General features: G+C 38.3%; 1 protein-coding gene across 1 annotated transcript in view; it reads right to left on the reverse strand.

Moving 5' to 3' along the window:
* The window catches only part of LOC101871797 (vitellogenin-1-like), a 42092-nt gene that overhangs the window by 5645 nt on the left and 21467 nt on the right, over window positions 1-14980 (reverse strand). The window contains exons 20-30 of the mRNA XM_034063864.1: window positions 10672-10816; window positions 8878-9091; window positions 7845-8014; window positions 6331-7212; window positions 6191-6247; window positions 5218-5403; window positions 3913-4119; window positions 3145-3287; window positions 2495-2633; window positions 1178-1313; window positions 270-456 (exon numbers count right to left, since the gene is read on the reverse strand). Coding sequence (XP_033919755.1) covers window positions 270-456; window positions 1178-1313; window positions 2495-2633; window positions 3145-3287; window positions 3913-4119; window positions 5218-5403; window positions 6191-6247; window positions 6331-7212; window positions 7845-8014; window positions 8878-9091; window positions 10672-10816 — 2466 coding nt within the window. The remainder of the gene's footprint in view (window positions 1-269; window positions 457-1177; window positions 1314-2494; window positions 2634-3144; window positions 3288-3912; window positions 4120-5217; window positions 5404-6190; window positions 6248-6330; window positions 7213-7844; window positions 8015-8877; window positions 9092-10671; window positions 10817-14980) is intronic.

Consider the following 14980-nt stretch of genomic DNA (forward strand, 5'->3'; position numbering starts at 1 on the left):
GGGACTTTGGGTTTTGAGATTCAGCCTTTAAAGAAAAGACAGCACGGGGATATAATAAGCATATTATCAGATAATGGCATCTGGGAAATAGAAGACAAGAGCAACTAAACAAAAAGTCTCAGATGAGTATTCCTTCTGAAAATCCTGTTTTTCTCCAAATATCTAATTGCAAACCAGTTTTACCTAGGAGCTACAGGTTTCCCATCCCCAGACTAACTCCCTAAAACTTCATACCTAATTTCTGAGCCCTGAGTATAAACCACACTTACGCCGAGGATGTATTTATGTGAACCTCTCTTGAGAAAGACTGAGGATCAACATTTCTCATAGTAATAATGAATTTTGGGCGCTCAGCACAGTCTTGGGCCACTATCAGGTTGCAGCTTTTATTGAAAGTATATGTATGGCTCACATGGTCGAATGTTTTGAAATCTCCTTCTCTGACTTCACATGTGGCTGTAAAACAAAACCAGAAAAGAAACTGCGGATGTGACAGTGGTGTATGTGTTGCTGCAAAGTATTGAAAGCCACCTCTATGAAATTGAAATACCCAGCAAACAGGAAAGAGACTTCATTATCTTCTTGGTAGAAACTTTCAGTGCTGCCAGTGTGTAAGGACAGGATAGCACTGCAGGATAATGATCAGATACAGATGTACTGATTTTCATTGCATGCTTAAAATCATGAAACCACAAAATTCAAGGTAGCAGGGACTAAATCGTAGCAAATTCTTGACAAACTAAAAATTGTAACTAAATATGATAAAAATTAGTTCATAGTTCCCACAGAAGATCTAGGCACCTACAAGGTAGAGACTCATATAATTCCTTTTTGAAAAAAAATAAAGAGAGCAGAAAATACATGATCTGTCCTGTACCATCACCTGATGCCTCATTGCAGAGGTGGCACCTTCTTAAAAGGGGCAAAAAGAGAATCCCTTGTCCTCACAGACAGGAGTGATTCCTGAACTCTGAATATTTGTATCAGTTTGAAGTCTCTTCATTCACCTGCCAACAAACTTACTTCTAAGTGAAGGAATGAGCTGTTGAGAAAGCAGGGCTAGAGATGCTATGCTTCCCTATAAGACCACTACAAGGAAAGGCAAGGCCCAGTCATGGCAGCGGGTGGATCTACAAACATTTGTCATTCATGAGACAAGCATATAAATAATATTTACATTGATCTTCTTGTGCTATTTGTGAAGCTATTTCAGGGAATAAGTTCCAGGCAGTGATATCTCGAGTTTCGTAAGTTGGAGATGGGCCTAAGGGCAGAGTGAATGGCATTCGGAGTGCCTGATAGTAAAGTGTTACCTGAAAAAGCAGAAATAAAAATACATTAAGATAAATTGAACCATATTGCTCAAGATATGACTGCAAACAAATAAATCTCTTATCTTGAAAAAAACATCTCAAAGATGCACTTATACAATTGCAGTTGTGCTAGTCTCTCCAGGATACACCCAAACTCAAGTGTTTTATGAGGAACCATTGTCTTCTCTTCTAGTCACACTTTTAGAGAAATTGCTAAGGACATTGGAAAGTAATAGACACAGATGAAATTTAAGTGATATTGAAGTGATGTCTTAAAAAAAAGTTATCAAACTAAGTAACTGAATAAGTTGATGGATGTGTTCGGAAAAGTGAACAGCATCTATTACAGGCTAAAAATTGGCATGATGAGCAGGTGAGTGTTGGGGTAAGATCCCTCACTATAGCTACAAGTCACATTTACCAAAACAATCAAATTAATGCCTACTGTGCCTGTGTCTTCATTATCATATATTAAAGATCCTGTAACACGGAACCACCATGGAAGGTTAAAGACACACTAATTTCTCTATGTGTGAATAGCTAGCTGTTACTAACTTGCCAGAGATCCATAGGGAAAATTTTTCAAAGCAGTGCAGAGGGATTTGGTGGACAAGGACCAATTAATCAGTGGGATTCCGTGGATCCAGCCTGTGCAAGCTGCTCTGAGAGTGTAACTGCTCCAGTTTAGTTAAGGCAGAGTTGTATTTGTGGCTGTTATAACTTGCTCAGACCTGCCTCATCAAGCATGGCTATTGCAGATGTGGGACTCGAATACCAACACAAATAGATGCTGCATATGGTTGCGACGGAGTGCAAAGCATTCTCAAGGCCTCTGTTATCTGTTCTGGGACCCTCACACATTGCACAGAGCTAGTCATGCTGGGTAAAATGAATAAGGGTGTGAGTGCAGTGCAGTCATACTTGGAACGATTTGGGCGTAAGTGCTGTTCTCAACATGGAAACAAGGTATTTGACTACAGAGCCTGATTTTCAACTTATTGATACATTGCACAAAAGCAACACAAAATCAGAAGTACTCTTGTATATTTTCAAACCCATGTAAGGGAGTCAGGCATATAACAGCTTGTGTTTTTTTTTTTGTATTTACATTAAATGTCAAAATATTATTAGTGGAAAATCCATTCAAGATAGGGAAAAGGAAAATAAAAATTGACATGTACCCCAGGAGCTTTAATTACTGCATCAATTGTGCGTGGAGATGTTGCAGCCGCCCTTACTATAACTTCACGAGATGGATTTCTCTGCTGTACTTCTGAAAAGCCCAACACGAGTGCTGCACCAGGAACGTATTTCATGAACCTAGAGATAAACAAGATGTGACAAACTCAGGTACTTGAGGAAATGCAGATGTGGGATGATGAGGATTACCTGCAGTCCTGAAAAATGAGGGTAACAATGAACAAACTGAAAAGTCAAAGAAATAATATTTTGGGTCAAATTAAATGGTTGATTTTTACCCAGAGGAAACACATTGGTTTGATTTTGAGCATTTTAACTGGTTATTTTTTGAGATTGAATACAGAACATTTCAAAGCAAATAGACATTTTGAACTGGAATATAAAATAATTTAATATGGAAAATAGCATTAACCATGTCAAGCTTTTAAATATTTGAGGTATTTTGGGATTTTCATGTGGAGAAAGTAGAACACATTCAAAAAATACTTTTGTGGAATTCTTTTTTCCATCCAGAAAAAAAACCCAAACATGTTTGTGTTGAAAAAATTCATCCAATTCTTTCAGTGTTTTTATAAAGCCAACTAGAGTAAGAAAAGCAAAATAATAACTTAGGAAAGAACAAATTACATACGCCGAGCTTGTCTTTTTTATCCATGATGGAAGACTTCGCCATTGCACCTTCAGCTGCACAGCTGGCTTCCTTGCCAGTTTGCCTGTGGTAGCTGTGGCTGCTATCCTGTAGTCCCGGCACTCCTTGCCCCATCTCAGTCTCGCCTTTACAAACAGGGAAACAGTCACCCAAATTTCACAAAAGAATCACAGAACCACCCTTGGCCATTTCAAGATGCAAGTTTTTATTCTTTTCTGAAACTTTACGCTTATCCTTAATGTTTCCAAGTCTTTCTTTTGCTATAAATAAGCTCACGGAGAATTTTTTACTACAGCTGGAAAAATCTGTGGCATAGTAGAATAAGTTTGCTCAGTTGTGCAGAACTACATCTATATATTCCTGTCTTAAAGCAGCTCATAAAAAATCGGGTTTCTCATAATTTCAAGATATCTTTAGACTTGGTAATTTCAGAATCAATATGTATTTTTTCTTTTTAGAAGACTGCACTATAATTTCTAGTAGCCTTCCCCAGTACTTCTTGATATATCCTGAAAGCCAGTATCCTTTTTTTTTCTGTAGATTTTGAAGTGAATGAGTTTTTTCTTTTTTATTTTTAATACAAAAACATAGGGAAAGATAGGAACATTTTCTGAAATTTCATAAACTTTGTGAAACATTTCAAAATATGTATGCTTTTCCTGTCTAGTTTTCCTAATCATCAGGTGTTCTGTACTTAAAAATCTCTGGGCTTTTAGATGTCACTCTGAGCAAAGCTGCCTGTGTGCTTACCTGTGCTTTCAGAGGCAGTATTACAGCATCAGCACATGCTTTCCAATTGGTTTCAGCCAGCTGAACCACAACTAGTTGCACATCAACTTTGGCAGCATCAGAACGAACATATGCTGTAGCTTGATAACCTTGATTTCTGTTGTCACTCCTTACTGCCTGTGCCACAATCGTAATGCCAGGTGGAATTACATCTCCCAGGAAGTTGCACTGAAAAACAACCCCCAACCATCTGTGTTTAAATATTTCTGTGTATACACTGGAGAGCCTACAGTCCAGTTTATGTGTGCTGATAGCAGGAAGCAGCTCTCATCCTTCAGCTCTTTAGTTTGAAGTACGTGTTTCTATAACCCCAATATTTAAGGATAAATTTGGTTGGAATCTTGATTTTTTCATTATCACCAGGAATTTTTAAAGACATGGTTGTTTTGATGAGGGATCCAAGATTCTTCCAAACTATCTCTATACACATAGTAAGAATTTGTTAATTTTAATATCTATCTTAAATAGTTGTCTAAATACATACTAGGTATCTTCATAGCAGCATACACATTGACAGCACATTTTACTATACTGCAGCTCCTTCAAGCCAATTGATTGTTTTGAAATCCTTCTCAGCAGCAGAGTTCCCACAGACATTACCTGCATTTGCAGAGCTATTTATTCTATTACTGTGTATATACTTTTTCTTAGTACAATCATAGAATACTAAGTGTGCAATAAGATAAAGATGATCTGGGCTTAATGGAATATTTACCAATCAGTAATGACAATGAAGAATCTGATTTTAGTTATGCACTTCATGTACTCATGACCTCAGGTCTACATCTAAATTAGGTGGACTTAGTTTAAAAAAATCTTTAAATAAAACCTGTTTTTTCCCGCCCCATTTTTACTTTGATGCATTTCATTTTTCATTTGGGCTTTCATAAGAAAATTATTTCCTTTTTAACTTACAACCCCATTTCCTTCAAGTTGTATAATTTCCAAATACAGGATTTCACATACACAAACACCTTTCGAAATTAAGGGAAATATACCCAAGAAACCAGCAAACAAAACCCTGAAACCAAGGGAATTTGGAAAAAAATAATTTTTCATTGGGAGAAAATATCTCAATGGACTTCAACTTTGAATTTACAAAGTTGACTTCAGAGTACTTTCTGAGCCTAACTCAGAAAGGTTAGCTTTTCAAGTGCTCGTTTGAGCTCCATCTCAGCTGGTTCAAGTGCTACCACATCTAAAGTTCCTGCTCTGCACACAGCAAAGCCCAGCTGCTTGTTTGTACCAAGCAGGTAGTAGCAGTACCTCGCGTGTCAGGCTGCAACCTCGGCTGTGGTAGCTGCTGTCTTTTCTGCTCGTGTACTTCCTCTTTGAGCTGTGGCCAGTATTTTCTCCATGGTGGTAGCTGCTGCTGCTGCTGCTGTTGCTGTGTCTGCTTCCCCACTTAGAGGAAGATGATGATGAGCTGCTTGATATCTTACGATCTGGATGCTAAGAAACAAGGTTAAAAAGCTATGACATGGCCTTTAGTTTTACAAGTAAAGACATCAACAACAGAGTTATTAGCCTCCCTCTGTAGGTAACAGATAGACATAGCTAGAGTGTTATTTTTATTATCATATGCAGACATGAAATACATTGTATGGGAATATGCCTTGGATCCATCTACATCTCTGCTTGATAGGAAGGCTGCATAGACAGTGACTGAAAATGGCAACATCACATTGCCCATGAAAACTGACACTTTAGAAATATTAAAGAGATCACAGATTAGTGAAAAACACTGTAAATCATCTTTCTGTTTCACAAACAGGATACATAATAACTTTAAGGATAACACCTACAAAAGCCAGTATGTTGTCATCCTAAAATAAAGTACCTCTGTGACATAATGCATACTGAATCTTGTTTCTTATACAGCCCACATACCTGATGAGTTTTTCCATGATTCCCTAAAAACTTTGGACATGGTTATTCCCATGGAGATCCTGCTGTTTTATAATTCCCCCCTGGTCTTTGTTAACTTTAATTTTGACTGCATTGTACAGCATCTTGCCCAAAGGTCTCCAGACCCAAATTTGAGGATTGCAAGTGCTGCAACAACAGAAGGATATAGTATAATAGTATTTTAGTAATAAATATGCTTATTTTGGCTATTCTCAATGTTTTCTGAACAACATGGAACTCTCAATTGAAATGAAACAAAGTCCTTCAGTAATATGCTTTATCATATAGACTGTAGCCATCATGGGAATGTACACTTGAATTAGGGACTTACCCAATGGACTTTAGCAGACCTGAAGTGGAGCTGGTATACTTTCGGAAGGCGGTTTTCCTGCAAAATTCCAAAAGAAGTTGTTACCTACAGCTCAGTAAAGATCACCTCCCAGCAGAAGTCAAAGCGTTAGAAAATGTTACCCATTCTGTAGAAACATCAGTACTGTGACTGTTAAACTGGGACTTGACATGTTTCATCTCAGCTTGTCTGTCATATTTGCTATGGCGATGGAAAGCACCAGTGCTTTCACTGCTGCTGCTGCTGCCACTGCTGGTGCTTCTGCTGCTACTCTGTGTTTTGCGCTTCTGTTCACGGACACTTCTTTCTTCTTCAGGAGCACTGACAAGTGGAAATGGTGTGGTTTTGGACTGCTTCTTAGCCTTTGGCTTTATACCAGATATTTTGCTACTGCTGCTGCTACTCCTACTGCTACTGCTTTTGCTGCTGCTACTACTGCTTCTGCTGCTGCTGCTCCTGCTGCTGCGGCTCCCCTTGCTACTGCTACTTGGGCTTTTGCTGCTGTTACTGCTGCTCTTGCTGCTGCTACTACTGCTACTGCTTTTGCTGCTACTGCTCTTGCTGCTGCTACTACTGCTGCTGCTTTTGCTGCTGCTGCTGCTACTACTGCTGCTTTTGCTACTACTGCTGCTTTTGCTACTACTACTGCTACTTTTGCTGCTGCTGCTACTACTACTGCTACTACTGCCACTACTACTGCTACTTTTGCTGCTACTACTACTGCTTTTGCTGCTACTACTTTTGCTGCTGCTGCTACTGCTGCTGCTGCCACTGCTGCTGCTACCACTGCTGCTGCTGCTGCTACCACTGCTGCTGCTGCCACCACTGTCCCCAAAAGGGTAGAATTTCTTTTCTTTGGACTCTCTTCTTTTCAGATTTATCTGGGTGGCTCCCTGTGATGCTCTGTTGTCAGAGTTGCTGCTGGAGGGGCTACTTGCTGCACTTTCATCACTTCCACTGGTGCTGCTGGCACTGGATGATGAGCTTCTGGGTTTTCTTATCCCCTGGTCAATGGTACCATAGGAAAAACAAAATTATATTTCTGTGTTCCTGCAGAAAACTGTAAGTAAAATCAGATACAGAGAGCTACAAATCTTTCTGCTGCCTTAAGAGATAAGATGTATGCCTCATGGCATTTTTGCAATACATCACAAGCAGGCAAATTTATAATAACATGTTAAAACCACACAGAAGTAAAAGAATGCATCAAACACTTTTGTGATATGCAACATGTATAGAAATTGTTGATCATAAAGTTACATGGAACATGTAATGACATCACCATAGCTGTTATATCTCAGGGCAAGTTGTCTAGGTAGGTTTCATTCCTTTTTTCTACAGTTACAGTGCTGGAAGGAATGGATTAACTTTTTGGTCACACAGCTATTTTGTGTCTTACAAGAGATTTTCAGAAAAGCCCAGAAAACAAGCCTGCTTTTTCTAATGTTCTTCACATGCAGAAGAGGTGAATGAAAGCAAAAGACCTGCAGAAAGACTCTGTATCCAAAGCCCTGTCTTTATTTTCCAAATTTTTATACTATCTAAGCAAAGGAAGATACTTAGCTAAAGAAATACATATAACTAATTTTTGTGTAATGTCTCCCACAAATCTAGAAGTGTATTTTTATGGTAGTACCTGGTCATCAGTATCATCAAGGATCTTCTTCACTCTTTTAAGTGCTTCTTTTCTGGAATGTACTTGTTCCTCTGGATCTTCAAATGTTACTAAACGTACCATTTTTGTAGGAGCTTGGTCTCCTGCTTGAATTGTGACTTGTAGTTTTTCAATAGGTGCTTCTGTGTAAACTGAAATTACACAGCAATTAGAGTTGCTGTTACTATCAGCAACTGAATGATAGCATAAGCCTTTTTTGGCTATAACTTTTTTTTTTTTTTTTTTAGCCATTCTTCCCCAGATGAAGAAGTATATGGTCGCTGCTTATTTTTGGTATTCAGAAACTTTGTTATAAAATTTCTTTAACAGTTAAGCACATACTGGCAGTAACCAAATTTTTAAATATTAGCATGATACTAGATTCTTTTCAAGTCGATAAACAGGATGGTCAACAGATTTAAGTCAAGTGCTTAACTACATAATGTAGTATGAGATGGTGAATTGGGCATCATGGAGGAATTGAGGCTCAACTCTTGAATAGTAAAGAATGACCCAATGGTTAGGCCATTCATTTTGATACTTAGGAATTCTAGATTTGGTGGCCTGCTGTACTTTTACTTCTTATGGTCATGAATTAAGACATTAAGGACTAGATCTTGGTAGGGTTAATCCATAATTCCCTTTAAGAGTCTGGTTTTTAGAGTGTAGGTACAGGACACTGCATCAGATCTGTTGCCCATGTCCAATTGCTCTGTGCCTGAATCCCAAATCCAATCATTCAGGACGCATCAGACATGCTCTGCAGGCACAGATCAGCTCCGCTTGATGCCAGCCATGCTGAGTGGCATTGCTAGGAGAGGTGGGGAAGCGCTGCTCAGATGAGTCAGGGAGAAATGGATTCCTGCTTCAAGCATACTCTGTTGCCAATACTGGCAGCAGTGGTAGGTCTGACGGTAGTTTTAGTAGTACTTAAGATACAAAAGATACATACATCTACAAATATATATGGGCATATACACACCCTTACTTACACACCCATTATGGTTGTATTTACCTGGCTTGAAGCTCATTCTAAGGGCATGCTCTCCAACTAGGTAATAAAGAGGCACATTCTTTATAAATGCTGCATTTATGCTTTTCCTTTCAATGCACACTTGAACCCCAAATGTACTTGCATTGGAGCACACGGACTGAACAAATGGCTCTTTTCGGGAAGAAGAGCGTCCAAAGGAAATTCCCAGTGAAGCATCTTCTTCAGACTGCCTGTCCTATCAGATAATACAGATGTCAAGTTAAACTGGACAACAGTAGGAGGAAGATTTGAGTGCTATGAGTCATGCTGTTTTGGTAATAGTTACTTATGTTCTGCAGGAGGAATTAATCAGTTTATTCGAGATAACAATGCTGTGACATAGGATAACTTGTTTTTCAATTGGATGAAATTATTAGTTGAATGGCTCGATTAGACTATCTAGCGTAAAAAAAGCTTCAGGTTATAAGAATGGAAAATTATATCACATATTAATTCTAAATTTTTAATTTTGTTTTCCTGAAGTATTAGACAGTGTTAACAGGTTATTGATGAAGCTGAGAATGCTCTAGACTGACTGGAGTTCTTTCCTTTGATTTTTGATTGGGTCAAACAACAGAATCTTCATCTATGTGCATGACAGTTCTGTCTTGGTTGACATGAATATGAGACTACATTAACTAGATGGTCAAAGCATATCAGGCATTAGAAATTTCTGCTCAAAACTATGGAATTATACATGTGCTAAGTAATACTTGCAGAAAAATTATGATTAATTAAAACTGGAATCAAATCCATGAAATGAAATCTATGACTTCTTGGAGCAACGAAGCAAGTAGCTAAAGACCCATAATCATAAGCTTTCATTTCACATGTAGTATAGGTTTGGAATTAATTTTTTACTCAGTTTACCATGTTTCACAAGATTCCAAACTTGTATGAATCCCACTGAAAGACAAATTAAAAACTGGAGTTTTAATGCTACTTGCTTTCCAAAGGAAATTCTAATGATACTGTGGAATGCTTCAGTAAATGCCATTTTTCAGTTGCAGTTTATTTAAGAATAACTGCAGAGTGCTGAGTTTTCAGAAGGGCAGCACAGAGGCATGAAGCAGAATTTTACTTGTTCCAGGATATTAGAAACTGCTACCACTGAAATTATGCTTGTCTATTGGCTTCTCCATAGGAAAGTGCCGTACTCATCCTCTGTTCATCTCATTTTATGTGAAGATCCCTCAGAGCTGCAGGACAACAATGAAACCAGAACAGGACAGTGTATCCCTCACCTCTGTCAGTCTTTCACTGAATGGATTATCATGGTGATGCCTTCACAACTCTGCCCGTCATAGAAAGCCTGTACTGGCTGCTACAGAAAACTGCAGCTCAGGAAGTCATTTGACTTGACACACAAACTGCCATTCATCCTTGAATCAGGATGCTTAAAGCATTAAATTTGGTTCTACAATTTGAGCAATGGAGTGTCTTGTGGAACGTTAGTGGCTGCCCTGGTAATGTGATGCTTGCATAATAGTTGCAAAGTATTTTAAAGATTGTGAGCCTATCCTGTAGATGGCAGTGTAAAATTAATTAACAAAGAAAATGCTTCTACTTTTGAAAAAGTGTGGCAAATCTGATGTATTCTACTCTAGATCTTAAAATAATATTACTATAGGGCTATTTGTGTTACTAGTTTGAACCTGACTTATTTTGAGATACTTACTTGGTCAGAGATGCATTATACATTTTCCTATGGAGAAAAGAAATGGCCCCCACTGATTTAAAGTCCAAAAAAGAATAGTCAGACACTACATCATTTACCCTGATGTTATCAGTCTCAATGGATGCAGAATCTGAATCAAAAGACATCTTAATTATGTCAGGCACTGCTTCAGGTAGAAGAACTGGAGTCATCTTACTAGCATCCAAATCCCCAATATTTCTTGTAACAGCAAATGTCTTAGACCTGCAGAAAAAACATTAGAGGAAACCTGCATTGATAAAGCACTGCTGAGGAAAAGACCTGAATAATGCCTTGTAGCACGTACTCAGCAACAAGTATCATACCTTGCAGATTACTTTAGAGATATTTACAGCATCCTTCCTGTTGTATTTTCAAGGACTACTAAGAGTGAATAAAGGCATAGACCAATCTCAGAGGAAGATAGCTCAGTTAGGCTTTTAGAATCACATGTACAGATTAAAAGCACTGCGGTTGATAGGATGTCTGTAAGCCTAACACCTTGAAGAATGGACCACTTAGAAGCATGGCTGTCGATTGTTGAATTTTTTGAGTCTTCTATTTTGATCTTCTGGACTTTTAAATTTTTAAACTCATCTTCTGTGTGTTCATTGCTAAACTTACTTATTTCTCATTTTCTTTGACATTATAATTGGGAAAACACTGCTGCAACTTCGAAAAACAACCTGGGGGACTGGTGGCTGCAGAAAGCTGTTTCCTATGCAACTTTTGTTAACACAAAATTAAAGAAAGGAGCCTGAAATAATCAAAGAAAGTGTCTCCAACTTGATTTAAATTCACTGGCCATGTCTTGGCCAGACATCACAGAGAGATGTGTAGAAAGGTTAAGAGCCTATTTCCGTAAATGTGCTCAGAACATTGTTTCCAGTGTTGTGGACTCTACTAATATTAGTCAGGACCCAAGAAGAGTGACATAAGATGCAGCATGAGACTGAGACTCTCACTGTTAAATATCCTGACCCCCCAGCTCCATACCCCATGATCTTCATGGAAGTTGTTATAGTACTGTGATAACTATGAGTTTTGGGTTGGGTCAAGAAACATCTTGAATGCTAAACACTTTTGAGAGATGAAAACCTATTTCTCTCAGCTATTAAAGTGCTAACTCTACCTTATTAGCCATTTATCAGTGCTAACATCCAGCTCAAATTTCCCCACTTGCTGTTTCTCAAGTATGAAGTTGATCTGCTTGCCCCGGGGCTTTTGTGATCTGCCAATGGAGGTGGCCTTTGTGACAGTGAATGGAAAGACGGTCTGCAAAATGGTCTCTATTTTAATATGGTCCGCACGGTAGTAGCCTAAGCAATTCTAGCCTAACCTATTTGAAAGATGAATTTGTATTCATCTGGTAGCCCTCTTCCTCTTGAAGGCTCCTACTGTGCTGTGTGCAGTGTAAAGCACACAATTGCTCTTCTCATGGAGCACCTCAATAAAATGTGTGTCACCAGTGGGCTTTGTTTTCTTTGCCATCTCTTTCTTTTTTTAGATAAGGACATGACGGCAACGCTCCATGCTGGGTGATAGGAGAACCTTGAAGAATGGAATCTGAAATAAAATATTCTCCCTAACAAGCTGAGGGGATGAAAGAAAATACAAATCAACTTGCATTTCAGATGGCTCATCTGGGTACAGAGACAAAAAGGAAAATGTTTTTTATTTTAATCCTATTCAATAATTCAAATGACCACTGAACTGCAGGCTGGGTCTCCAAGCAGAAAGCCCTGGGGTTTCTTTACCAATTTTTGTAGTATTTTTTATGCCAATAGTCTACTTCTGCCACCTAATGAAAGTGTAGGATCGATTCTTCCCTGTTGAGCACAGAGAGTCGACAAATGCAGCTGCATCACAGGTGACACATGTCAATGTCTGCAGAATCACACGGCACAGTAAAAATAGGCTACAAGAGCCGGCTCTGGTGCTTTAACAAGAAAAACAGTCACAAAGAAGGCCTAAAGCTATGGTATGAAAGAATCTGTACTCTCTGATCTCACATAAGGGAGAAAAAATAAAAAGGAGATTTTCCAATATGTATTAGTGTATTTTTTGGATGAGAGAAGAAGCTGTGTTATAATATAAGCCAAGTTCACTGCAGGGGCAAAGGACAAGCAATTCAGCTGTTGTGGGCCTACTAATGTTTCAGTGAGCATGGCCTTACATACATCTTTAACATGGGGACAAAAGGGCTCAATGTCTGTTTAAAACAACAACAACAACAAAAAAGCCCAGCAAAAAACTATTTTCCCAGGTTTTAAAGCACAGCATGAAGCTGTATCTAGATAAATGAAGAGCAAAGGACTACCCTCCAACCAGATATTTAGAGTTCTTTCTGCTCTGGCGAAACGAGAATTTCTGCCTTTCCTATGCATCATCCTTCTGACCTTGGTTGAAAGTTGTTATAAAACCAGCAACTTGGAGTACCAGGCATTTCCCTTCTTGCTCTCCAAACATACCATGCTGCCTTGTGAGCTCACAGTGTTCACTGGCTCTTCTGCATTTTCAGCTACATGAGTCGTATACATGTCATACGCAGTGCTGTAATTTCATAATTCACCTGATAAAATGCCTATGTGAAGCAATTTCTGCTTCTCCTACAGTTAAAACAGGCAAAAAAACTCTATGATACAAGCTGTATTCAAGCTTACATATATACTTCAGTAGCGTGCTATCATAAATATATATTTTCAAAGTGCATTTCCTGGCAGCTCTCCATACTTATACTTTAATCACAGGGCTCTAATTTTCCCTGAAATTTATTTGATTTTTACTTCTTCTTGTAAATTTTGTTGAAAAGTATGTTTAAGTAGCCATCTGCAGTATACTAAATAATTATGTTAAAAGAGCCTTAAAAATAACTATTATTTTTAATTATATTTAACTTTGATAGGATTGAATTGAAACACATGTTATATATTCTCTCCATGGTATGATTAATTATTTAGCTCTGATTTTTCCATAAAGAAAGTTGCGTTTGTAATGTGCTGATTTATCTTGGGAATATAATCTATCACCAAAGTCTTCATTATTTTTTTCTTTAGGCTCTCTGATAGCTCACCTGAGTTTCTCTTCAGCTCCTGAAAATTTGTATAAATCCCACAGCTGTAACAGGTTATAACCTGTACAGTATGTAGGATATAACCAACATTAATGCTATTGAAGACTGCTTCTTGTGTCTGGATTTGAGAGATGAAGGGGAAAATAAAATCACATCCTGACTACCTCTAATGACATAGTCCTAGAGAATGTAACCCACTGACCACCAAGACAAAGTACCCAATGTTAAAATATTTTTGAGAGAGCTCACAAACAAATGAAAGAGCAACAGCTTCCTAGAAACATTTCTTTAAATGGGATATTTAAAGCTAACAAGGGAAGTTGTCAGAATATCTCTAAAATATTGAATTCAACAGGTCCTTTATTCTTTAGAGGATCTATGCAAAAGGAAGACAAAAGTCTATGTAAAATGGACTCTATATAGAGGACACATGTATGCTTTCTCTCTCTGTCATGCCTGCTTGTTTCTCCTCATACCTGTAGGATTTTATGTTTCTTGGTCTTTGACCTCCCCAGTGATGTGGTTCAATGTTATATTTGCTAGTTATTGCTTTACCTTCACTTGTACTCATTGCTATTTCATCGCTCTGCGTGACTTCCACTGACCATTTGTTTTGTAACAGTGAACAAGCATGCTTTTTGGAGAAAATTTGATGGCACTAAAAGTTAGCTAGTGAATATAAGTTTTCTCATATACTTAGCATTATAGAGCTATTTCCAAGTGACTACTTCACTTTATAAATGATAATGCTGCAGGGTCTAAAGCAGTGCTTGGGCTGGAACTCATGAACTTCTCTGCTGTAATCCCTTGTATATGATACTGGCTCGTTTTATGCTTTTTGGCAATGCGTTTAACCCTTTTTGTGTCTGATCTGATTTCCCCTTAAGTTTAAGGAGGAAAATATTTTTATTTTGCTTTGCAGGGAGGATCCTTCTGCTAATACCTGTAGCTCTGCATGGGGCTCTGCACTCCATATCAGTGTTAAAAATTCTCAGTTCAGCATCCTTATTGAGCGCATTAATATCCACCTCACCCTCTCCAGCACTGAGGGCTAGTGAGAGCAGGTGCCTGCTGTCCTGATGACCTTGGGAGCAGACTGTCCTGGTCTTCACAAGAAACAGAACAAAAGAAAACACACAGCTAATTTTAGCTCTATGAACTGCCCAAACCTTCCCCAGTCTGCACAGAGAACCTAATTACAATCACATTTGATGGAGTAGAGGGATCATCTTAGGAAGGAATATGCAGTGTTAAATGTCTGCTTAGGATGGTCTGTGACCAGTAAAGGACAAGGGAGAATAATGATTAGACTAACT

The sequence above is a fragment of the Melopsittacus undulatus genome, chromosome 6 (assembly GCF_012275295.1).
Source record: "Melopsittacus undulatus isolate bMelUnd1 chromosome 6, bMelUnd1.mat.Z, whole genome shotgun sequence".
NCBI classification, from domain to species: Eukaryota; Metazoa; Chordata; class Aves; order Psittaciformes; family Psittaculidae; genus Melopsittacus; species Melopsittacus undulatus.